Raw genomic sequence first — 25,921 nt, 5'->3', positions numbered from 1 at the left:
GCGGCGGCCAGGTCCGCCATGCGGGACACGGCCTCGTAGTCGTGCATGAGCGCCGACATCTCGCTGCAGAGCGAGCCCCCGGTAAACGTGGACCAGACGCAAGGGAGTCACCCGCTTGTTGCTATACAGGGTGTTGTAAAAAGGTTATACTGAGCGGAAACCTACGTGTGCAGCATGCTACCTATATCTATAATTATCATTCTCTATAGTAAAAAGTCACGTGACCAACAAAGTTTCAATTGAGTTTTTTTTTCGCGAATTGTGACAATCTGATTTTATTTTCGGGCTTAGATATAACATGCTGCACACGTAGGTTTCGGCTTAACATCCCCTTTTTGCAAGAGCCTGTATAAAACACACACCTACAGACAACGCCACATCAACCAACCTGTATATTCTTCTGTATGTCCAGCAGTAGCGACTTGAACAGCTCTGGCGCTAGTTGCGGCGTCGGCGCCTTGAGCGCGGCGGCCAGGTCCGCCATGCGGGACACGGCCTCGTAGTCGTGCATGAGCGCCGACATCTCGCTGCAGAGGGAATCCCCGGTTGATGTGGACCAGGTCGTGTTGGTGCCCGTCGAGTTGGTGGAGCGGAGGCTGCCGCTGCGGTTCATGCCTGCGGGAGTGGGGAAGGTGAGTGTGTGGGAATAAGGATTGTAGTAAGGGATATGAAGGAGACTAGTAAGCGCTACTGATACATGAAACAGAAATTCAGTGTCTATGGAACTCCCCTATCAGTGAGCGTACAAGAGACACAATCGTTAAGTTAGCAAACTTTAAGAAAAAAAACTCTTCTTTCTTAGTTCTTTAGTTTTTTGTACTATAAGATGAATGCTGGCTGGTAGAAAATGCTTTTTGGCAGTAAGCCCGCCTTTGTATACATTCTAATTTATGTATCGATTATGCAATAAAGTGTTTATAAATAAAGCAAAGTTTTAGCACTAACCCCCTGGCCACAGCCAGTATTGCGGCGCGGCGAGCGGCGCGGCTAGCGGTGAGCGCCGAAAACAAACGCTAGACAACGTACGAAGTATGCCACAGCTAGCCGCGGCGCGAAATGCGGCGCGGCTAGCGGCGCGGGTTGACTGGCGCGGTGCGCGGCGGCGGCGGGCGGCGCGGTGTGCGAGCGAAACAAATGTACTAGCGAGTATCGAGGCGGCCACAGCTCAAAGCGGCGCGCGCGGCGGCATCAAGTGGACGGACTAGCCAACGCGCTAACGCCGCCGCGGTCGCAACTGGTCGAGCTGTGGCATACCACCGCAATCCGCACCGCCCGCCGCCCCTCACGCCGCACCTCATCCCGCACCGCTGAAAGCTGTGGCCACGGCCTTATCACTTTAAAATTCAAGATGGCCGACATAACAGCTGAGTATATCTCACCTTGCGCCAGCACCCGACTGAGCGTGGGGGAAGTTCCGGTATCCAGCACTTCAACATCCTGCACGGGATGCGCCCACTTGAGCCCGAGCCGCTCCGCCTCCTCGCCGCCGCAGCCCACCGACACGCACACGACCAGGTCGTTGAGTAGCAGAAGCCGCCGCGGCTTGCACTTGGAGATCGCGCCCGATTGGTTGAACTCCTGTGGGGAGGGATACAGTAATATTGTTGCGGTAATAAAGTAGGTTGCAAAGACGGACTTATCGCCTAAATATGCTTCCATCCAGTCAGCCTTCAGAGTGAAGAGGATACTAAGCTACTATCTACTGCAAGTATTTGTTTTGTTTTCCACCCCGCCCGCGTCAGTCTACCCAATAGTAGTACCCCGAAGCATAGCAGTCAAACTAGAGCGCCAATGGCATCGCTATGTCATCCTGCACCTTCAAAAGGACCAATCACATGCCGTCTTCGCAGTAAATTACAAATCCGCTACTCACCAGTTGCACCAAGTCATCTTGCCGCAGCAGATGTCTCCTGTCAGCTCTGGACGCCAGTAGCCTGGCGGCTCCGAATCTGGCGGCCGTGCCCGCGCCCCCCGCGCCCGCCACCCCGCCCCGCGTCAGTCGGCGTAAGGCTGCGCGGAATGCCTGCGGATGGAAGAGGGTTGCTGTTAGTTTCTGTGTGTCTTAATTAGGAATATCTACCTCAATAGGCAAGCTCAAAACTCGCTGTATACCAACGTATCGCATTGTAATCTTGTTAGCGTGAAAGATGAAAGGATTAGCCAGTCAAATGAGCATCAGTCCGGTCCAAGGGTGCGCTGGACGTATACAAAGTACAGGTTACTAAGTCAGTCGGGGCACGAAGCAGCATTGGTCTCTCACTTGACTATTCTCGGTGTAACCTATATCGCATTCCTCAACTTAAGGGCGTTAGCTAACGCTTCCAGTCTATCCATTTCCATCACTCTAGACCTCATGATGTTTCTATAACTACTGTTATCTCACCTGAGTCCTCTCCGCGTCTCGTTTCCTCTCGTTGAGTGCGTCGGCCAACGCCTCCAGTCTTGTCAATGCTCGCTGCAGCGCCACGCGGTCGGCATGGCCGGGCGGCGTGTGTTTTAGTAAATCCTGAAATTATAATAAAAAATACATTACATTATATTGACAAAAACTAGGGTAGTATGACCCACACTAGTCCAATGCCGTGGATATGAAATATGAGTATGTTTTATGCTGGCATCACAGCATCTACTCTTTTTTGCATATAATTAAAATTTACGGAATGGATACTTTGCAGACATCCGCAACAGTAAACTGCGAATGTGTAGAACTATTAATCTAGTCATTTTGAACAATATCATAAAATCATGAGTCACACACAGTAAAAAACGTTAGTTCCGCTTAGTACTATACACCTGAACTAGGATAGATTTAACCAGTGTTCATGTAAATACCAGAAAATTGGCGCATTTGTACAAATGTGATGACACCAAAATATTCGTGTGCCTAAAAAGCGTGAAATGGCCTGATTCACTTCACTCTTAACATGACCTAAACTCATTTCTTGGCATAATGGAACAACAATTCTTCGCATCATAACAATATGAAATATGCTAATGAACGAATATTCAATGTCACTATAGTTTTCAAACTTTCTCCTTCTTTAAAAGGGAACTCTAAATACGAGTAATAACTAATAAGACCACAGCCACATGTATGTTATAGAATGGGTGTTAATAATGTAGCTTCCAAATGAAAAGAAGAATCATATAAGTATACCCTGATTCTTATAACTGTCGACGTCGACGCCGCCGCTTTCGAGATAGTGTGTGCAGGACTCTATTTACACGGTAGATTGTTATTTATATTAGGTGTTGTATATATTCCGCCGGGATCTCATGACTGTGATTATTTAAATTTATTTACTATCTTAGAATTTTTATGTACAAAATATAAAAAGAGTAGGATTATTATAACCGGTGATTTTAATTTTAATTCTTGTTCTGCCAATGTAAAAAACCACTTTGAGTATGTTTTGACCTTCTGTGAATTCGCCCAAATCAACACTGTACCGAATAAAGACAATAGTTTTTTAGATTTAGTTCTCACAAACAACAAAATATGCAATAAAGACATTGTAACTGTAGCGCTACTCGATGAGCCTCTGGTCAAGGTAGATCCGTACCACCCGCCGCTGCTGGTGGAGTGGCAGCCGCCGCGCCGCGCCGCCGCTCCCGCGCCCCCCGCGCCGGCCCCGCCCGCTCCGGATATATTCTTCGATACCGGGATCGCTCAGCAGTGGAAATTTGGTAAGGCCGATTTCCCATCGCTCTATACCAGTTTGGCTAATATTGATTGGAGTTTACTTTATTTAGAATCAGATTGTAACAACGCCTTAGATATATTTTATAAAGCTATAAGACAGGTAATCGATGATTGCGTTCCCAGAAAAGTGCGGAAGCCAATATCATCACGATATCAATATCCTGAATGGTATACGGCGGACTTAATTCGCGACATTCAATTGAAAGCACGCTTGCATAAGCGGTACAAATCCACGGGTCTACAGTGTGATTACGAACGTTTTTCGGAGCTCAGATCTAATGTTAAAGCTAACATCAAAATGGCTGAAAGCGCTTATCACAAAAGGATACAACACCAACTTTCTAGGGATCCTAAGTCATTTTGGAATCTTATAAAATCTAAGAAGTCACATGTAAATAAGGTAATTATTCAGCGGGACGGAGTTGATTTAACTGAAGAAGAAGGCGCTACTGAATTCGCAAGTTACTTCCACTCGGTATACAGCGGAACTCGAGCTCGGCTGGACGCGGCGGCGGCGGGGCGGGCGGAGTGCGCGGCGGGCGCGGGGGCGGCGGCGCGCGTGCACCTGACCGCGCTCTCCCGTGCCGACGTGGCCGCCGCCCTCGCGCGCCTGCAGGCCAAGCCTTCCGCCGGCCCCGACGGCGTGCCTCCATACGTATTAAAAGACTGCCGCGAGGCTTTTGTAGGACCCCTCCATCACATTTTTAACTGCTCATTGAAAACAGCTGTGTACCCTGAGTTATGGAAAATTACCCGCGTTACTCCGGTTCCTAAGGGCAGGGTGGGATCGGACGTCGGTGGATATAGGCCTGTGGCTGTTCTCTCGGTGTTTGCGAAGGTCTTTGAATCAGCGCTGCATAAAACTATTCATAGTGAAGTTAAAAGTCATATTTCAGACTCTCAGCATGGTTTCAGACAGAACCACAGTACCTCGAGTAACCTTCTTCACTTTATGTCCTATGTCACTCCTTCAGTGGATGCAGGGGTGCAAGTCGATGCCGCTTATTTTGACTTTAAGAAAGCTTTTGATACGGTAGACAATGATGTACTTTTAAATAAGCTTGCGGCCATCGGATGTACCCCGCATTCACTAACTTTCTTCAGTAGCTACCTTGACAATCGGAAACAGTACGTGCAATTTGGCAGCAGTTACTCGGAACCATATTGCACGTACTCAGGAGTAAGTCAGGGTAGCAACCTGGGCCCGCTGGAGTTTCTCATCATGATTAACGACCTTCCAAACATCGTACGGGACGCCACATGCCTGTTGTTTGCGGACGATCTCAAACTGTTGTTACGAATCGGAGACGAGGGTGATTGTGACCGGCTACAGGAGGACATAGATAGGGTGGTCCAGTGGAGCCACGACAACAAGCTCCAGTTCAACTCATCGAAGTGCATGCAGATTTCCTTCAGCCGAGCGCGGGTCCCGCGGCAGCGCCAGTACACGCTGGCCGGCGGCGCCGCGCTGCAGCAGGTCACTTCGGTGCGGGATCTGGGAGTGCGGATCTCATCGGACTTGTCATTTCGTGATCACATTGTGGACACATGCAAGAGTGCTTTCAAAATTTTAGGTTTTGTACTCCGTAGGTGCCATGGTTTCACAGAAATAAGTGCTGTGAAGGCATTGTACAACGCGTTAGTACGGAGTAAATTAGAATGTAACGCAATCATATGGGCTCCGCATGAAACTAAATATAGTTTGATGCTGGAGAAAATACAAAACAAATTTCTTCGCTTTTTGTATTTTAAATTATATGGAGTGTATCCCGGATATCCTTTATTATATCCGAGCTTATTTGTTACTGGGATGGTAGGGTACACAACTCTAGCGGCTAGGAGAGACCTAACCTTAGCAGTTACCCTTTTTAAAATACTGAGGGGCTGGCTGATAAACCCTGCCATTCTAGAAAACATAAGTCTGGTGGTGCCGAGTGAGGGCGCGCGGGGGCTGCGGCGCCGCGCGGGCCGGCTGTTCAGCATACCGCAGGCCAGGACTAACCTTTTAGCGCAGGCGCCTATGACCAGAGCCTTGAGGGTGCTTAATAAAGTAAGTGAAATTTGATTTGTACAGTTGTGGTTTGGGTGAATTGTATTGTGTTTGTAGAAATGGATAAGTACTTAGTTATGTTTTATGTTTTGCTTACTTTTTGAGAGTTTATGATTTATGTTCTTATTTTATTAGTGTTAGTTTAATTTGTATAACGAATTAGTCTTCTGTAAAGTTGTACAATATTAGTAAATAAATAAATAAATAAATAAAATAAATGTTGGTACGGAAGTGAGGTGAATAGAAAAATTATATACGAGTATTTAGTTCCTAACAATATTGGTACGGAAGTTTCGGATTCGTGAGCGGTACAACTCCAACTTGGCCGGTTTTACTGAGCTTCAGTTAGGTCAAAATAAAAAGTAGCATATTTCGCTACGCAATCCATATCCTGCCGAGTCAAATACCGTTCAATGACACTTAGACATCAGACAACATTGACTAAATCGTTCCCACACGGCCGATGCGGGCGAGACACGCAAAAAAACAATGACACACTCGATTCTATTCACAGTTTTTGCACAAAAAACGGCGAACAAAACACGACCGTTTCCTTGAATTCGACCGTTTTATGAATTAATTTAAAACACATTTGACGGTTGAGGTTTAGTTTTTGTGGGAGTTTATAAGCTGATGAGCTTTTAAAATCTGGTAGCATAAAAAAAGATTGTCATAATTACTTTGGCTGTTTATCCGTAGCAATTAATTAACTGAGCTTCCAAAAATACTATAAGTACTTTTTGTAGCTATAATAAATGACTATATGTCCTGCCTGCAGATGCGAGGCCTCTGAATTAGACACTAGAAAATAAATATAAAGAAAATAAACCCATACAACAACACAGTGCAGTAGAGTCTGACTATGCTAACAACTTTGTAATAGGTAAGACTCTGTATTAATACATTTTTTTAACAGGCACCCTTAGTGAAGAAGAGTAAGACATACACTATATTTTTGTGTTGGCACTGGTACCACCATCACAACCCATCACATCCCCACTGCTGGGGCACGGGTCTCCTAATAATGAAGAAATGATTTTACGCCTAGTCCACCACGCGGGCCCAGTGCGGGTTGGTGGACGGTAGACAATAATCTCTTTCTCTATCAGCCTTCCATAGTCCACTGTTGGACATAGGCCTTTTCTAACGATCGTAGACAATAATAGAGAAGAGAAAAACCAATAACCCACCTGTAAAAACATAATAAACTGCGGAAACCGCTGCACCGGCTTCACCATAAGCCCAAAGAACGAGAGTCGGTCGTGCGCGCTGATCTGCTTCACCTTGAAGAAGTCAGCTAGGGCGGACTTCCTCTTCGACTCCATCTTGGCCAGCTCCATGGCCACAGAGAAGTTGTTTATGAAGTCCGAGTACACGTCCAGGACCACCGCCTTGGAGAATGCGCTTAGGAAGACCTCGCCTGTGGAGAATAAGAGAGGAGGGTTGGAGTCTTGCAATATATGTATTATATGCAGTTGTATTCGTGAGCAATGAAAAAACTCCAACTTTTTCATTGCTCGCGATTGTGTAATATGTTTGAAGATTTGGATATTCACCTTTGAGGATGTTAGTGCCAGTTTACTTATGAAGTGATTTACCTAGATGCTGTAGGAGTTTTTAGAAGTAGTCTGATGATGACAGCAGTCTAGTGTTGCCGTACTTGCCGTTAGTATCTTCATAAATACAGGATACTGGCCTGATATCGGCCTCATGGTGAAGGTTATTTACACCAGACTACCTCTCAGCGGTGAAACAAAAGACATATCACCAGAATTAACAGTTTTATTTAAGTCGCATTAAAATACCTACTGCTCCGCAACGTAACATACAAACAAAAGCCTGGATGAAATGTTGCACCGAAAACTTTTTGTCCGCGTCACCCGACACCCAACACCAAGGCTGTTTAAAACAATAGCATTATTTACTCGCGACAAAAGTATACGTTACGTTACCAATTTTTTCATCGCGGTCCCACGTTCGAGCGCACTCGGCCAGGGCGGTGCGGAAGTGGAGGTGGCACTGGAGGATGTCGGGCAGCCGGTGGAACAGGGTTTGAATCTTGCCCGCGTTCAGAATCGCCGGGCTGCTCTCTTCTAGCGGCTTCTTGTAGTCCTGTTTGGGGAAGCAGAATTGGTTATTATGGTTTAACACCTATTCGAAAATTCATAAGTACGTAATATGGGTCCCGCCTTGAGTTAAGGGCTATAACCAATGAAACAATTTGACTAGCCAGGTCGTTTAAGGGTGTAGTTGATGAAATGATGGAATTCATGAGTTAGCTATGTTCTATCGTTACGCCTCCTAGTGTATTGAATATTAACACCGTTAATGTTATTCAAAGTAATCGTGTATTTTTAGGCGTAACATAAATAAAGATGGTAACTATAACTAGTGTATTATTATCTAAATAACTATGCAAAGTTGGAATATCCAGGATCTCGTTGTACCGAATAAGATCGAGTCTCCTTTATAATCTCACACAATAAATTTATTATAACTTATTTAATCCCTTAAAATGACCAGCATAATTTTCAATATGACGAAAACATTTTATTTTAAATTGCATTCCCCATGTCATGTTTAACGAACATACAATTGAGTAATTCAGTTATACAAAAAGTTAAATCGATTCAATGATGATGTACTTTTGTTGATTGCAACTTACGAAATAATGCATGTTTTTTTTTATTTTTGCCATATGATGAATGACTTAAAAGTCTGATTTCTTAATCTTTACACAATGTGAGGTAGTAAGTAATCATGGATTAAATTCACAAAAAGAGTCAACAGACAACTGATAAAATCATCAAAAACACATTACCAAAAACTGTTTTACATCATGATGCAAACAGTATGCTAATATAAGCAATACATCGTGACATCATGTACTCCTTGTTTTGTCAATATTATTTTAAGCCTGATTAAATTGGCAAACGGCAAACACAAAAGTCGCACATTAATCATGTATCTGTAAACACTTGGCCGGTTAGATTGCTTTTTGAAATAAGGAAGATGCGAAAAGCATCGGTCGAAGCCGTCATTTCTCAATTTAGCTCAATTTGAGGTTGTATTAGAAACGATTGGATAAACATTCGATAGCAGACTTAGATTAGCAATATACGAACAAGATGGTTTGTCACATAAAAACAAAGCAATTAAACTGTCCACATTTTGTTTAATGTCGACCTAATGACAACCATTGTACCAATGAATAAGGTGGCAAATTTTCTCAAATGAAGAGCTCAGTGATAGAAGTGGGGTGTTATTCGTCGGGACGTTTTATTTGCTCCATCTTGTTGGAATATTGTAAATCTAAGATAGCAGGCATGTAACCAACGTCATGCACTCCAACTCTATTAATAACATTATGTCCTTCATACAGCACCAGCAGGCTCGAGTTATTTCGAGTCCACAGATAGCGGTTCTAAAATAAAAGCCAAGAGGGTGGAACCTTGAGATATTCTCCACATTTCAATAACGATTTGCCCTTTTCAATCCAATGCCGAATATGAGCGATAAAATATTTTATCGTCCACAAAGGTATGGGAACGTCTTTTACGACAAAACCCCGTTGTACGTACAACGATAAAAACAACTAACGACGATATTATGGCAAATGTTATATAACGTTTCACGGAACACGCTGTCAATGTCAAGAGGAAATGCAATATGCATTCATGAGATTTGTCTGAAACGCCTTTATGAAAATGAATTTTAGTCACCCAAAATAAAAATGCATGCGTTTCTCGTTAGTAATTTCAACACAAGTAAATACAAGAATTTATCAAATGGTAGAGCTTTTGTGTTTTCCACATTGTAAAATTTACAATGTAAATATTGTTTACGAAGCTTCATACATGACGATATTGGTAATCCAAGCCCGATAACTAAATCATAATATGTTACAATATTCGCATAATTCCCTTGAAGTAAGTCAGTTTACATTTCCAAGTAGCGACCAAATATACGACCATCGTCGCACACAATCATAATAAAGTTCGATGGGTATACGACTATACGGTTATGATGATAGGACTCGCTTGGCAACTGGGTGAAGGCTGCACATAAACAATACTGTCTTCACAAACAGTACACCGCGGTATTAAAGTAAATGATTCGTTGTTAACTACTTTGTATGCACACTGGGCGCGGGGATTTGCCCCCAGTGGTAGGTACACAAGGAGTAATTGCTACAGATAATTATACGGTAAGTACGCATTGTTCGTAATGTAATGACACACATAAAGGTGATTTATTATCGTGATACAAGCCGCCGACAGGCTTTGAGAAAACAACTTATTTTTTAACATGAGAAAATATCGTTGACAGTGGAAAGCTGGAGCAATTAAGGCGCTTGGAGCCCAAATGAGACCTCTTTCATCTTGCCCGCTGTCAGTGTTGACGTGTTGAGGCAACGCGGGCGACATGTCAGTTGCAACAAAGACGACCTCGCGCGAAATGTATTTACGTTTTGCAAATACCACTATTCAGTGTGTCCCACTTCCTAATATGTAAATCTGAAACTTGCGAATTGTGGGCGATGGAGACAATACAGAAGTGGGCCAGCCAGGTTCTTGTATTTACATACATTCAACCGTTTTGGGCTGCCTACCCACTTTCGGTATCATTGTTTTATTTATCTTGCACTGACATTTACGGAATCAATCATTTATACAAGTCATATCGATGTTTATCCAACGCCTAATTAGTACAGAGTGATAGCAACAAATATGGGCCTGACTGATGCATTGCATAACCATAAAGCACAAGAGAAAACGCAAACTATAATATATCGTTACGCAAAGGTTAGACTAATTAAAAACGTACAGGAAACGGTAAACAAAATATTGTCAATCCGTCACTGGTTCTCGTTACGTCAGATTGAATTTCACTTGCCGCTTACTCGTCAAGGCCGAAGAAAGGACGCGTTCCCCTTACAGCCAGATCTTGTTAATCAACATTCAATAACGATTGAGCAACAATGCTGCCGTGTCGCCACAAACTTTAATTAACCGTCATGTCATGTCACACCTCCGTACTATGCTAATTGAAAATAAAGTGGCAAACTGCGTCCGCTAGTGAAGATTGTGTAATTGCCATTCATGATAGAGTTGTCTCGGCACTATGATTGGTATCGGCCGTCGCCCGAGATCGATCTATGCTAACGAGCTTCCGAGATAGCAATTTCTCTGGGAAATGTCATGTGACAAAGAAATGACATGTTCTGGTGGGAACCTGTTTCGGTTGTGGACAGGTTGCGTGTAAACAAGGCCATGTTGTCCGGTGACGTAACTGCGGCCGCTGCACGCGTCTCCGTCTCCGCTTCTGTTTGACGTTTAGGATTAGCAATTACCGTTGTGTGTTGAACCGGTCGGCCACGGATCTTGTTTATTAATTCACTAGCAGTTTCACTCAGATATACTTTATGGGGATTACGCAAATAGATTGTAACAGGCCTGCTACAATTGTTGCAAATTCAATTGACCTACTCGCACATTAATTACCTGGTGCACATTGTAAAGTTTAACTGATGAATTTCGAAATAGATTTACAACTCCTTACATTAAATATAATAATATGTGGGGACATCTCACACACGGCCATCCGACCCCAAGCTAGGTAGAACCTGTGTTATGGGTGTCGGACAGCTGATATATCTACACAAATACATAGATAGATAGATATTAAATATAAATATCAACACCCAAGACCCGAGAACAAATATCTGTGTTTAAACAAATATCTGCCCCAGCCGGGAATCGAACCCGGGACCTTCGGTTCAGTAGTCAGGGTCACTAACCACTACGCCATTCGGTCGTCTGGTTAGGTCATTCTTGGTAGTCAAACGCCTTCTCAACTAGAAACCGCAAAGCATTACCACACATTTTACCTGCCCATTAAATCTGGCAGCTATAGTGATTTCAAACAGCAATGAAAAAATAGAGACATATCCAGATTATCTAGCAAGGGAGTTAATTGGTGTCGGAGGAAAATATCCGCGCTATACCGTTTTTTACCTGACTGCCGAAGGAGGAGGGTAATATTTTTTCACCAAGCCTTAGCCATCCATGCAAGGACGATCGTCCTCTCACACTGCTCTATCTACCTACCTATCATAATTCCCTACACAATTCGCAGAGCAATATACAGCCCTACTGGTGCTGTTCCGTGCATCGCGGTTTAATGTACAGAATAGCATCTTAACCAAGTACTTACATTGACAAGCCTCTGCAGCGTGGCCACATACGAGTTCTCGCTGTGCATGATGGCGGCCACCACGTGGCGGCGGCGCAGCTGCACCGACGACAGCCCGTCGGGCGGCGGGCCCAGCGCCGGCGCCGCCACGCGCCCGCCGCGCACCTCGCCGCCGCATGAGAACATGTCCTCTTCCAGCTGGGGGTAGAGAGGGGGTGATGATTAGTTTAGTTAGGGGGTTACCACGAAACTGAAGCAACTAACAACCATTAAGCAGTGTCGCTCGCTTGTCAACTCAGGCAAGGCAGACGTAACTCAGGCAGGCGAGCGACGACATTAATGTGTCAGTGGTGGTACGGTGGTAGAAGAATTAGGATTTGGGGAGGCCTTGCGTAGGCACTTAAACATGTACAGGTATTAATAAGTCATAGAATTTATTGAGAGAACTGAAGATATGAGAAACTTTTATTGGGAAGCAACATAAGGAAGTGTTTTTGGAATCTATTCAATATAAAACAAATAAACGTACTTATACAACATCACAGAAACCTGTTGTCCTAAGTGGAGTCCTGTATCCCTAAGATCATGGCAACCTGTCAATGAAAACACACCCGTAGACGCACTGGGCCCGGGCCTGTCCGGGCTGACTCACAGATCAAACGATTCGATCCGGGTAGACGGCTTTAATGGAATTTCTATAAAACTTGATGCCCTTTAGATTACGACAAGTTGCGAAGATAGTTCACCACGTCCCTTTGTCCAATAAACTCCTTTAACGCATAATGTACTTATTTGTCGGCAAATCTAGTCCACATGTCTTCCTGATTCCTCGCACATTAATACGGTCAGTTTAATGATGTAAAAACAAAGAAAACAGGCAAATAAATTATGTACATTTCAAGGAAGTTTATCAAGAGAATGCCAGCGGACTGATAAAAGAAGCAACAAATCAGTAACTACATGCATGAGTAAACACAAACCAGCCAACACTTTATGGGCAGGAAAATAGCATAATATGCATTTAACAATGTATGAGCTCCAGATTACTATAATAAAGACCTATCGTGAGCACGTGTTTCAGACATTCTTACCGTGTCAAGAGTCTGGCGCCAGTTCGGGTTGAATATCATGCTGAAATATTTTGGCAAAAGATACCTGACCACACACACCGCACAGTGGAAGCAATTTTAATCGGCTCAATGAATTGCGCAGAGGCACATTAGAAACTCAACACAGGCATCTTGGTGTCGGGACGCGGTCAGACTCATTAGCCGACATCCACCAGTGGTCCGCGAATACCCAGTCCAATGGGCTGAATCATTTAAACAAATGAATCATATTTTATCATGGAAAATGTTCCACTTGTTACAGCGTACGACCGGCTGATACAACTGAGGCATTCCATTTACGAATGCCCTGTCGTATATCTTGGTCCATTACATCACATTATCCAATAACAGGTTATTCGTACCTCGTCCCTTACAGTGCACCCGGTCAATTGGATCGCATACCGACGCTCGAGTGAAACAACCATTGTTTGACGCGTATAAATATGTCTGGTAAGGAATCCCTGGGAGAATTCTGAATGGTATATTTCTCAGAGAATTCTAATGGTAATATCGCACCATAAATGAATAATTTTCCGCCGATGTAGTCACACTCGTGTTCGAGGTTCAAGTTTCCTTTGCAGGTAATATTTACTGTTTATGTCTTGATCATGCTGTAGCTATGTTCCGTAAAATTGCATAAGACACAAAGTGCGTTGTATTGGAACACAGCTAAACATAATTAAATAGCGAAGTAACTATTCATATAAAAATATTTTATAATTGAACATTTATTTACGTGTAATTTTACAGGCAAGTAACTAAAGCTTTGCTTACATATTTTTCTACCTTGACAATGTTTGTTTAACATTTAATTATACTTATAACCTGTCCATGTTACCGTGTGCTTGTCGGGAGGTCTTTCAGTGACTACTATCGGCTGACACTAATCAGTGGATGTTATTATCATGGCATTTGCTATGATTGCCTTATTAAGTTTGAAAGATAAAACTTAATTCTCCCAACATCCGCTTATGCAGCGGAGATATGCATAACCGGACAATGTTAATTATCTGTTAACATAACAGTTACAAGTCTTACTAATCTTGCTATGATATTAAACTGTACATTACTGATAGCTGAGAGCGAGTGTTTTACGTTGAAAGAATACATCGTGCGGGAACCAGCATGTAGATGTGTATCTATTTGGAATCTATATATGCACGTGCAGGTTTCTCAACCGTTCGTTCTTAATAATATCTAGGGAATATCTACACCTTCCGAGAACTTAAAACTCAAAGCGAATTTGTATGACACGGTATTTCCATATAGCTGACATAGCGGTACACATGCTGCACTTCTGAAGCGCCATACCATCTCACGTGTAGTTTATATGCTCAAACGGTCAGAAACTCTACCAGTTGGCCACCACAGCTGTGGCGCAAAACACAAAATCCCAGCTGGAACCCACCTCAGGCAGTTTAGGCATTTTGTCGCTGTCCTGCCCGTGCATGTCATACTGGTGCGTGGAGCCACGGCGCACGCTGAACCAGCGCGCCAGCCGCCCCCCGCCCTCGTCGTCAGGGGGCGGGGCGGGGGGCGCCGGGGTGCCGCCCCCGCTGCGCCATCGCTCGCACAGCTCCCGCGCGCGGCTCAGCGTGTTGCGGAGCTGGCCCGTACTCCTGGGGACCAGACAAAGTAGGTGTTATACGAGTGCTTAGTATATGGTGGGTGACTTGAAGATAGGTGTTAGGGGTAGACAGTTACTGGCAGTTGGATAGTAACGAAACAGACGTTAGCGATTCAAATGTTGAATAAGATAGCTTCCCCGGGCGATGTATCAACTACTGTACTTTACAAATACACTGGGCACCCAGGGGCTGACGTTATTCTGACCAGCCAATACTTTCACCATGGTGACCACCCTAACGTTGTAAATACCAATTCTAATGTAGTAACAGACATGGTAAGAATTATGAAAGATGAAAAATTATAAACTAATCCAGTTTCATAATCATCCTCCTTATTAGCAGCTAAAATAAGTTGAATTCTAAACAAAATCGAACCACCTGGGTTTCTAGGAATCCATAATAACCTACCTGCTGTAGCTAGAGCTACATGTGTGATCCCAATAGCAATAAATAACAAGAGATGAATCATGAAAACCATTCGTAGAACAATCTAAATATAGGAGCTTTAAAGCTGCGTAATAATTAATAATAGGTGGAAGCGGTTAGCGGTGTACCGTCATAAAATATGGTGCTCTGCAAAGAATCAAAGCTCCATTAATAAAAGAAGTGTAAATAAATATAATGCATATGCATATGTACTTTTTTAAGTATGTATTGCTAATACGGCTGTAAATGATATAGCTTCTCTAAGCGAATATCAAAATTGTGAGCTTTGTACAGATAAAAATAATGCACTTAACTTTTTTTGGGTTTTACTGCTACTGTATTGAATATTGGACCACAGTTTCAATAATACTAAAAATAAAAATAATAATACGCTTTTTTAAATAAAAATGTTTTATAATACTCGAGGTAAGAAATAAAAGTACCTACCTACCTACCTACTTTTTTCAAGCACGCATACAATAAAGCAATAAGATGATTCGTTTTATGACAATTGCATTCGCAGATGAGAGGAGACAATCGATCAATAATAATAATAAATAAAGTCACAATAGAGCAATTAGCTCGACAAACACTAAACAAAGAATCGATGAAGGTTGGCTTGGCAATGTACTGAGCATAAATTTAATGCGTATAAACAAGGTATAAACTATTATGTGCCTTACTCATGAGTTTGTTGGCACAAGAGGCAAGAAAGGTATAGAATGGCTGTTTTTTAACAAGACACTATAATCTTATAAAGTTTATGGGGGTGTGCGTGTTTGTTACTCGTTTACGCAGAAAGTATTTTGATGAAATTTGACATATACAAAGCGGTTAGCCTGGATTTACACATACGCTACTTTTATCTCGAAAAAGAAATGAATACCTTTAAAGGCGAAGTTGAAAATGCGGACAAAATCTGCTTTTTCTATACGACTATGTCTTGAAACCTCCACTACAGTTCTCCAATAAAGTTTACCGCCATTTACAATTATTAAATAGTCTTGCAAACGCTATTCTGCGCATATTTACATTGTGCGAGTGTAAACAGCCGCGAATACATTAGAACGTATTTGGTAATGTGATGAAACTTTAAATATTGTCTTTGCGGTTGCCACACACCGCAGAACCTAATCGTGTGTATTGCTACTGCCGCATTCTGTTCCCCTGGTACTTGGGTAGGTACAGTCAACAAATGCGTTGTGGACTAGGCCTCAAACCCTTCCTTCTATTCTATTCTATTCTCTGTAGGGTGTAAGTACCTGCACCTGGCTCTCTCGAATGGAACCGTTGTGCATATCCCCAAGGTCTAAACTGCCTTAAACCCTTCCTTCATTGGAAGGAGATCCGTGCCCCAGCAGTGGGGACGTGATGGGTCATGATGATGATGAGTCAACAAAGCATATTGCTTACCACCCTCAGTAAAACATTTCGTCATAAGTGTAATAGGTGAGATATACAGACGAGCTGAAGACGACCGGATGGTAGTGGTAAGTGACTGCTATGGAGGGCCCGGGTTCGATCCGGCCATCCATTTGTTTAAGTTCAAGAAGGCGGAATTTGAACATGGGTCTTGGATGTTAATATCTATGTAAGTATCTGTATAGATATATCAGCTGTCCGTAACCCATACATAGACTCTGTCTCTTGAGGTTGGACGGCCGTTCGCACATCATTATTTTGAGCAAAAGGATTTTAAATTTTTAAATTGATCGTCAGTCATCACCACCATAACGCTGCTCTTTACATCAAGGCTTGGCACATATCCTCCAAGTCATACCACGCTGTCCACGTTACCACTAATTTGGAACAAAACCTTTTCCTTTGTCTTCAGGCGAACCGTAAACCAAAATGCAGTATTTATGAATGAGTCGCTCGCTATCAAAGTGGAGCGCAGTTGAGATCAAACGCCGAATACGCCGTTTAATTGCCTCTAAAAGGGTTTTATCGGCAGTTATTAATCATGAGTTATAGTATGAGTTCGTTCCCAATAATATTTATTTCTCGTTGCACAAGCTGCAGTACATACCGCGTGTGTGGCGGACTTTATGCTGCAATAGCAAACTGCTTGCTTAAAGTTTATATTTTAAATATCACATACAAAATATACCTAATGGCTAGTTTAACAATGTGTATAAATTTAAATACTTTCTTAATATCATACTTTATACTTACTTACTTAAAATATTAACAAGTCTAAAGATAAAATTTGTGTATGTTTATAATACATTTTAAAATAAAAAAAAACCGGCCAAGTGCGAGTCGGGCTCGCGCACAAAGGGTTCCGTAGCAGCAAATATACTGTAGTATATTTTTTGATCTATCTTATAAGGTTCAGCCATCGTTTTCAGTGTAAGCACAATAACTTAACCAAAATTACAGTTAAATCAACCTATCTCAAAAACTATAAGAGATACTTTGATCAAACCAAAAATCGTTGAAAGAGTTAATTAGCATGCATCACCTCTATTTTTTTTAGAATTTTATACCCCGTAGTTATAAAAATAGAGGGGGGGGGACATACTTTTTACGACTTTGAGAGCTGATATCTCAAAAACCGTTCACTTTAAGAAAAATGTTTTTTAGAAAACTTTATATCATTTTAAAAGACCTTTCCATTGATACCCCACACGGGTATGTACATCGAAAAAAAAAATTTCATCCCTCAGTTACATGTATGGGGGGCCCCACCCCCAATTCTTTTTTTTACTATTTAGTGTCATATTTTTGTAGCGGTTCATACAACACATATTCCCATCAAATTTCATCACTGTAGTACTTATAGTTTCCGAGTAAATCGGCTGTGACAGACGGACAGACGGACATGACGAAACTATAAGGGTTCCGTTTTTGCCATTTTGGCTACGGAACCCTAAAAAGCGCTCTTCTGGATTTTATCCCAGCATTTTTGGAGAAAACTTTGCAAGAAAAAAGTTTGGTATATTATTAAAATAACAACACTACAGTTTCTTCTAAAATCGTGTCATGGCGATTGCCGATGCTGTATCTCAGGCTAAGTTGCGTTGCTTACCCTACCTATGAGTGTGCTATTAAGTGCATATCCATTACAACGAATTACTCGAAATGATAGTATTTTGTTGTTTTCATAATAAGTAGGCCTACAAAGTTGTATAACAAAGCTGCGTGTCATATCAGTTATGATGGCCACATCACATCACATTGTATCTCGCAAGTTGAAAAGTAACACCGCGCGATTTAATTGGTTGTGCAATGGATCGAGGCAAGTTACATAGATGATGTCATTTTCATTGCGGTGCTTAGATTGTAATCTCTACAGAGGCCACTAAAGAATCGTCAATAGATCTGTAGAGGTTCGACAATTTGTCGTGAATATGATTATAAATAATGCAAATATCAGTTTATCTATGCACAAGGTCTGTGTGATTTAGCTGAAGAGGTCACAAAACCATTTCTAGGTCATAGAATGGTCCAAAGTAAATAATATATTATAATATCCTATTGATAGTTCCTTATTGCTTTACCATGCTACTGAAAACAGACAAACAAGGCTTTAAAAACAAAGAGTGAGGCGTCAATCAGTCTAGCAGAGACAATGTTATCATAATCAGTAGGTATTACTGTACTGTGAGTACGAGCCAAGCTATCTGTTTACACTCGACTAGTGTGTCCTGTTTACTCGACGAGATAAATTGTAAGGAACATAATGTCAAGCTCGAAAGACTATGAGACTATCACCCAGTTGCAGAAACGTCCTTTAAGTTTTAAACTGTGTTCCCTTCATAGATATTATTCAGAAATGCTATGTAACTAGACTATGCAACATTAAAGTAGAATTTTGTTAAATAAAATACTGTGAAACAGGTGAAATGTGTGTTCCTAAAAAGCTGTAAAAAGTACTTAGAGCGTAACTAATAGATCGAGTCCTTTCCGAATGGTTAGTTTATTTCATTTTACTCATAGGAAAAACATGTCACTGAAACGGTGGTAGCAATATTTTTTTGCGATGCACACTGATGGCTGAAGTACTGAAGTACCTACATAAATAAAGTCTTTGTTACTTCACAAAACAATTGAGTATTATTTAATAGCTAAGAGCGAACGTCACTCATTAATTACGCAAATTAGCGATTTCGACTTTGCAAATTAGACCCTGAAAATGACAATACGGGTAGGAGTAATTAACACGAAGTCCAAATCAAATGTAGCACTAAGCACGACATGAGTACAATGCTAATACCTATAGTAAATAATAATGTGACTTTGTACCAGCCTTGGCTTTTTGTTTTTAATTATCATTCGTTACTACAGCGAGACAAGTAACCTCTTGAACTGAAATGATAGCTTCTAATGACGATTATACTTAATCAAATGTTTCAAGGATAGAATCCCTTATAATTAATTTTATATGTTCAGAGAGATTGAACAACTACACTACCGGTTTTATTTTTGAGGTTCTGAAGCCATCCTTTGTGTATGAATTTCGTTAATTGATAATTAATTAATGTGTAAATTAATCAACATTAACATTAACCATTAACACACATTAATCCTCCTCCTCCTCACAACAACAGGAACGTCATCCGTCACATCCTTATTAGAAACAGTTGAAACTATTTGAACTTACAGCGGATTATGCGCATACGCACAAAGTACTTAAACTAATTTCCTGTAAATCCATCTATTTCCTTTAGAAATATTGAAATCAGGAGTATTTATTTCCAATAACTATCGGCCTACAACCCACACTATTACTATAATTACACGTTCAAGTTCTCAACAAGAACTTACGATTTTAACAAGCAATAGGTGTACTATCCCGTCTCAAAATTAATAGGGATCCCACACTTCACGCCGTAGGAGGCAGAGAGGCATCGTTAACTGGTCATCAATCTAGCAACCGGTTATAGCATGTTAATTACGAAAACAACATAAGAGACTAGCAACAACAATTATTATGAAATTACCATAATAGTAGCCTTTGTGGGCTGTTCTCACATCAGATACTGCTTGCATATTATATTGCTATGCAAGAGGCGTTGTTTTCTGAATCTGCGTAGGAAAGGTCAGCTTCTGTCAGGGCAGTAGTTTCCATATTTCATGCGGGAGCGCACGTTTCGCGAAAGTGTGGACTGACGGAGGGCCAGCTCGCAGCTACTAGGCAACAATGTAGCGCATAACATAGCATATTAGTAGTAGCAGTAATAGCAAGTTGGGACTATAGAAACTGTATCGCTAACGTATCATAGGCACAAAAGATTTACCACAAAAACTGGACACACATAAAACGTCCAACATCCATTGATAGTAAAAGAGGTGTTGATAGTTTGGGGTGTGAGAGATGCAAATTCCAATGCTATCGCCGTTGTTTTTTTTCTTATGACGACCTTAGACTTTTAGGAGGATATAATTTGTTTCTACCCAGTCGCATTAGTTCCAGCGTGGTAACCTCTGGGAGGCAGTGACCCCGGCCCATGCGGCGACGGAACTGGCGCTAATTGGTGCGCCGAACACGTTAATTGTTTGGCGCGACGCGACCACACTGCTGGTTGGCGGAAGTGACATGTGCGGTGCTGAGCGCCAATCATTGAGATGCTGCATGGACGGGAGGAAGTGGCCAATATGCCGCACCATGCATTGTGTTGTGTCATTCTATCGACGTTCTGACATCATCTCTCTTATGATCTACTACTGGAGAAAGCTCTACAATATTATAATAGACAATTAGTTAAAATACCTTCTAACAGTAATAGAATTAATATTACCGATATTATAACGATAGTATAACTGTACATTATAATTACATATTATAATAACAATCACTTAAAACTATATTGTATTTCATTGGAAGTAGAGCAGTAAATTCTTTAAAACACACCAGACGAATAAATCACAGCATAATTAATTTTCTCTTCGTCTAAACATATTGTTTACATTAACACAAATATTATGTTCTGCATAACAAGTTTTCTGATATAATAATTAAGATCACATATTTATGTAAATAGTTTGCAAAATTTGCATATATTTCCGCGAATTTCGTAACTTTCGGATGTAGATCACCATTATCATATTTATCAATGGCTTTATCTTCTGCATTCTTGAATTGATGAAGCTAATATTATAATATAATCGTGGTAAGTTTAAGAAAACACATCAGTTGCTATCTTCTAGTATTTCTCGTTGGTTGCACTCTGGCAATTATAGTCAAGTTATATCAATGTTATAATATCTTACGTAGTCGCAGATCTGCATATTATAGAATATTCAGCAGTCCGGTCAAAACGTAACGTATATTGTATGTGTAACCAAGTGGTACCAACAGTCGTGAGCGCTCAAAATAAAATAAAATTGACAATGTTCGTGAGTTCCTTAAACGACTGCGGTCATTCTAGCTTACATAAAACGAAGTTTCTGGACAGTGCCTGCTGCGCTTAATATCAACGACTCTATCTATGTAGTTATAATAAATGCACCGATGACGATCGTTACTTTTTTGTTAAGCTAGTGCAGCCCTCCAGCGCCAGAATTTCTTCGAAAGCACGTCCCTAATAACTGTCCCTTCGGCTTGGACTATTTCAGGGAGCGATCAATCATCGTTTGGTACAGAAAGGCGGGAAGCACCACCTACGCTTTAATTGGTAGATTAACTTGGTAGAGCGCTCATACGAACGGTACCAGGGCTATAATGGTTCTATTAGTCACGATTAACTGACTGCGTTTGTTTGAACGTGTCACAGTTATGCTCGTTATGCATTCGAAAACAATCCATCAGAGGTGAAAAAAATAATAGGTTAAACAGTTACGACTAGTACGTTTAGTAAACAGTAACCTAAACCATAAATTTAACGAAGGTAGCTTGACAGTAATAGTGCATTTTAATTACCTGAATAAGTTTTCTAAACATCAATATACCGCTTTTTAGTAACCAAAAATTATAACTTCATATTTCGGAGCGAGATAATAATACGATTGTTTAGGTATGAGTCAGTGTCTACTCGCTGTCTTTTTATAACCTAATGATGGAAACGGAGAGTTCCTTGACCGTATCTAAAACTACTGTACGAGTTACGAGTACCACGAGAGGCATCCAGTCTAACCTAACCTAACCTAACCCTTTCGGAGTTCAATGCCATAATTAAATAATGCATCTTCAAAAGCCTCTAAGAATAATGCGACGTGGCTTCAACTCGAAAATTGATAATATCCAACTCTATTTACTATCGGAGTGTAGGGACGACATTACAATGTATACCTAGCACGATATAGTTCAGCTTACTTTGCACCTTAGTAATCTAAACCAGTCTCGGGTTGGCCGGGTTGTGAGTGGTCGCATACCAATTAACTTTTAACCATATTTCAAGTGCTAAATAAATATATAGTTACGTGGACTTATAATCTATTATTCGCAACCCAATCCCCGAGTCTCAACATTGGTGACCCGACGATTGAAGTGAACCGCGATCGATAAAGTGCAATCATGAACCCTTCTCCGTCACTTCCGGCCGGTGAAAACGCTTTGGCGCAGATCACGGTGTCCAGCAGGATACCGGACTTCTGGAAGGAGTCCCCACGCCTGTGGTTTGCCCAATTCGAGGCGGTGGTGGCCAATCAGAAGCTGGCCGACGAATCACGCTATAACTTAGTGATAGCAAAGCTAAGCCGCGAGCACGTCGAGCAGGTCAGTGATATTGTATTAACACCTCCTGACACAAAGAAATACGAAGCGCTTAAAACTCGACTTCTCGTTGTTTATGAGGAGTCTGAAGTTCGACAGGTCCAGAAGCTGCTGAAGGAACTGGAGCTAGGCGACCAGAAACCCTCCCAACTACTCAGGAGGATGCGAGACCTGGCAAAGAAAAAATTCAATGATGAAACATTAAATATGCTGTGGATGGGGCATCTACCATCAGCAGTACAGGCAATTCTGACGGTGAGTGAAGTGAAAGATCTAGAGAAACTGGCTGGCATGGCAGATAAGGTAGTCGAAACGACCCGATTTGCTGAGATCCAGGAGCTGTCATGTACGCGGAGCAGTGCCGTACCCAGTTCATCAGCCACGCAGTCTACCCTCGTTGAGCAGATAGCTCAGCTCACGCGGCGCTTGGACAACATGGAGACGTCGAGGTCAAGAGGCAGGTCAGTTGGTCGTAACGGATGGAAGAGTCATCGCTCTGCGTCACGAAGTCGCGACCGTTCTGAACGCGTAAGGAGAGGAGACCCTAACTGGATGTGCTTCTACCACTTCCGGTACAAAGGAAAGGCCAACAAGTGCATTCAGCCTTGCGCATGGCAGAAGCAGCAGGAGTCAGAAGCAGGAAAAAACTAGATTCGGTGCAGCCAGAGGCGAGCAGCTGTACCGGTATAATCAGCAAACGCCTGTGTATTAGAGATAAAAAAAGTGGACTAAAATTTTTGGTGGATACCGGTGCTAACGTATCTGTGTTACCTGTGTCGAAGTATAACCATTTCGCGAGTGATTGTAGTGAATATAAGCTATATGCAGCAAATGGTAGTGTGATAAAGACATTCGGTACAAAAACAATGATATTGGACTTTTGTTTACGTCGACCGTATAAATGGACATTTATTATAGCGGAGGTAACGCAACCAATATTAGGAGCAGATTTCTTGGCTCACCACGGTTTGATTGTGGATTTATCTTCCTCTAGGTTAATTGATGATTTGACAAAATTGAAATCTATTGCCAGTATAGTGGAGGTGGATCAACCCACCGTGACAACAGTGGAGGATACGCACCCATTTCATGATTTGTTATGTAAGTACGTAAATATTACTAAACCTGCATCGTATAAGGAAGTACCTACACACGGTGTTTTTCACCACATCGAAACAACTGGACCTCCAGTATACGCTCGAGCTAGACCGTTACCACCATCTAGATATAAGAAAGTACAAGAGGAGTTTCGTTTTATGCAGGAAACAGGTATATGTAGGCCTTCAAAGAGCCCTTGGGCCAGTCCACTTCATGTGGTACCCAAGAAAAATGGGGAGTTACGTCCATGTGGGGATTATAGGAAACTAAACTCTATTACCAAGCCGGACAGATACCCGATACCTCGTTTATCTGACTTTACGTACATACTAACGGGTAAGAAAGTATTTTCTAAGATTGATATAAATAGGGCTTATCACTGTATTAGCACTGCACCAGAAGATATAGAGAAAACTGCAATAATCACGCCGTTTGGTTTGTTTGAATTCCCGCGCATGACGTTTGGGTTGCGTAACGCCGCGCAAACGTTCCAGCGATTCATGCACCATACTGTTTTTCAGGATCTGGACGTTGATTGTAAAAATAGTATCTTTTCCTATATCGATGACGTCATTTTAGCATCGCCTGACGAAGCTACACATCGTAAGCATCTAGAGTCATTATTTAAGCAGTTCGAAAGGTATAATCTTACTATAAATATGACAAAATGTGTGTTTGGAAAGGCAGAGATAGATTTTTTAGGCTATCATGTCACATCAGATGGGATTCGTCCACTGGATGATAAAGTTAAAGCCGTTAACGAATTTCCGCGGCCCAACAACATCGATGAATTGCGACGATTTTTGGGCATGGTTAATTTTTATAGGTCTCATATACCAAATGCAGTTTCATCTCAATCGATACTTACTAGTTTCATTCATGGCTCTAAAAAGAAGGACAAAACACCTATTGCTTGGACGCCAGACGCTGAGCTAGCATTTGAGGAATGTAAGGCGAGCTTGTGCGATGCGGTCATGCTGTCTCACCCGGTAGCGGATGCACCGCTCGCACTTATGACCGACTCTTCGGACACCTGCGTGGGTGCAGTGTTGCAACAACGTGTTGATAACGCTTGGTTACCTTTAGGTTACTTCTCAAAAAGTTTGTCTAAGACGGAACGGAAGTATAGCACGTATGATAGAGAGTTGTTAGGTATCTACTTAGCCATTCGTCATTTTCGGAATATGGTCGAGGGACGAATGCTGACAGTTTATACAGATCATAAACCTATTACGTTCGCGTTTAGTAAAATAAATAGCGAGAAAGAGTTACCTAGACGTACACGTCACCTAATGTTTATCAGTGAGTTCACCACAGATATCAGACATGTGAGTGGGCAAGACAATGTTGTTGCGGACACGTTATCACGCGTCGCAACTATTAGCTGTCCCACGGTTATAGACTACGAGGAACTCGCTAGGGAACAACAACAAGATACCTATATCTTACAAGTGTTGAATTCTGATGACACTGACGTTGCAGTTAAAAAAATAATACTACCTGGTAGTAGTTCATTTATTTTTTGCAATATTAGTAATGACAGAATTAGACCGTACTTACCTGAGAAGTTTCGACGTATAGCTTTTGATACAGTACATAATTTAAGTCACCCTGGAACCAGGACTACACGAAAATTGGTACAAGATCGTTTTTATTGGCCAAGTATGAATCGCGATGTTAGTCAATGGACTAAGACATGTATTCAATGTCAGCGATCAAAGGTCAACCGACATACGATGTCAGCTTTGGGATCGTTTCCCCAGTGTGACAGATTCGAACACATTCACGTAGATTTAGTAGGACCTCTACCGATTTCACCAGATGGGTTCAGATATTGTCTTACTATAATAGATAGAGGAACGCGGTGGCCAGAATGTTTTCCTACAAAAGATATAACTGCTGAAACTGTTGCACGAGTTATTCATGATAACTGGGTATGTAGATTTGGCAGCCCTAGGTTCCTGACTTCCGACCAGGGCCGGCAGTTTGAAAGCAATTTATTCAGTGAACTTATGAAATTATTAGGCATAAAAAAGCTACGTACAACACCCTACC

General features: G+C 41.8%; 1 protein-coding gene across 5 annotated transcripts in view; it reads right to left on the bottom strand.

The window, feature by feature from the left end:
* The window catches only part of LOC105381700 (rho guanine nucleotide exchange factor 10), a 50,964-nt gene that overhangs the window by 5,940 nt on the left and 19,103 nt on the right, over window positions 1-25,921 (bottom strand). For 3 of the 5 annotated variants that reach the window (XM_038114926.2, XM_038114925.2, XM_038114923.2), the window contains 8 exons: window positions 14,466-14,676; window positions 11,970-12,146; window positions 7,706-7,865; window positions 6,944-7,173; window positions 2,384-2,506; window positions 1,874-2,023; window positions 1,380-1,578; window positions 389-615 (listed from right to left, as the gene is read on the bottom strand). In XM_038114926.2, coding sequence (XP_037970854.2) covers window positions 389-615; window positions 1,380-1,578; window positions 1,874-2,023; window positions 2,384-2,506; window positions 6,944-7,173; window positions 7,706-7,865; window positions 11,970-12,146; window positions 14,466-14,676 — 1,477 coding nt within the window. Of the gene's footprint in view, window positions 1-388; window positions 616-1,379; window positions 1,579-1,873; window positions 2,024-2,383; window positions 2,507-6,943; window positions 7,174-7,705; window positions 7,866-11,969; window positions 12,147-13,039; window positions 13,784-14,465; window positions 14,677-25,921 lie in introns of those variants that run through there. The other 2 variants (XM_038114928.2, XM_038114929.2) reach the window with 2 other exon arrangements.

The sequence above is a fragment of the Plutella xylostella genome, chromosome 8, assembly GCF_932276165.1.
Source record: "Plutella xylostella chromosome 8, ilPluXylo3.1, whole genome shotgun sequence".
Taxonomy (NCBI): Eukaryota; Metazoa; Arthropoda; class Insecta; order Lepidoptera; family Plutellidae; genus Plutella; species Plutella xylostella.
The sequence above is the reverse complement of the archived record's forward strand: the minus strand, read 5'-3'. Positions and strand labels throughout refer to the sequence as shown.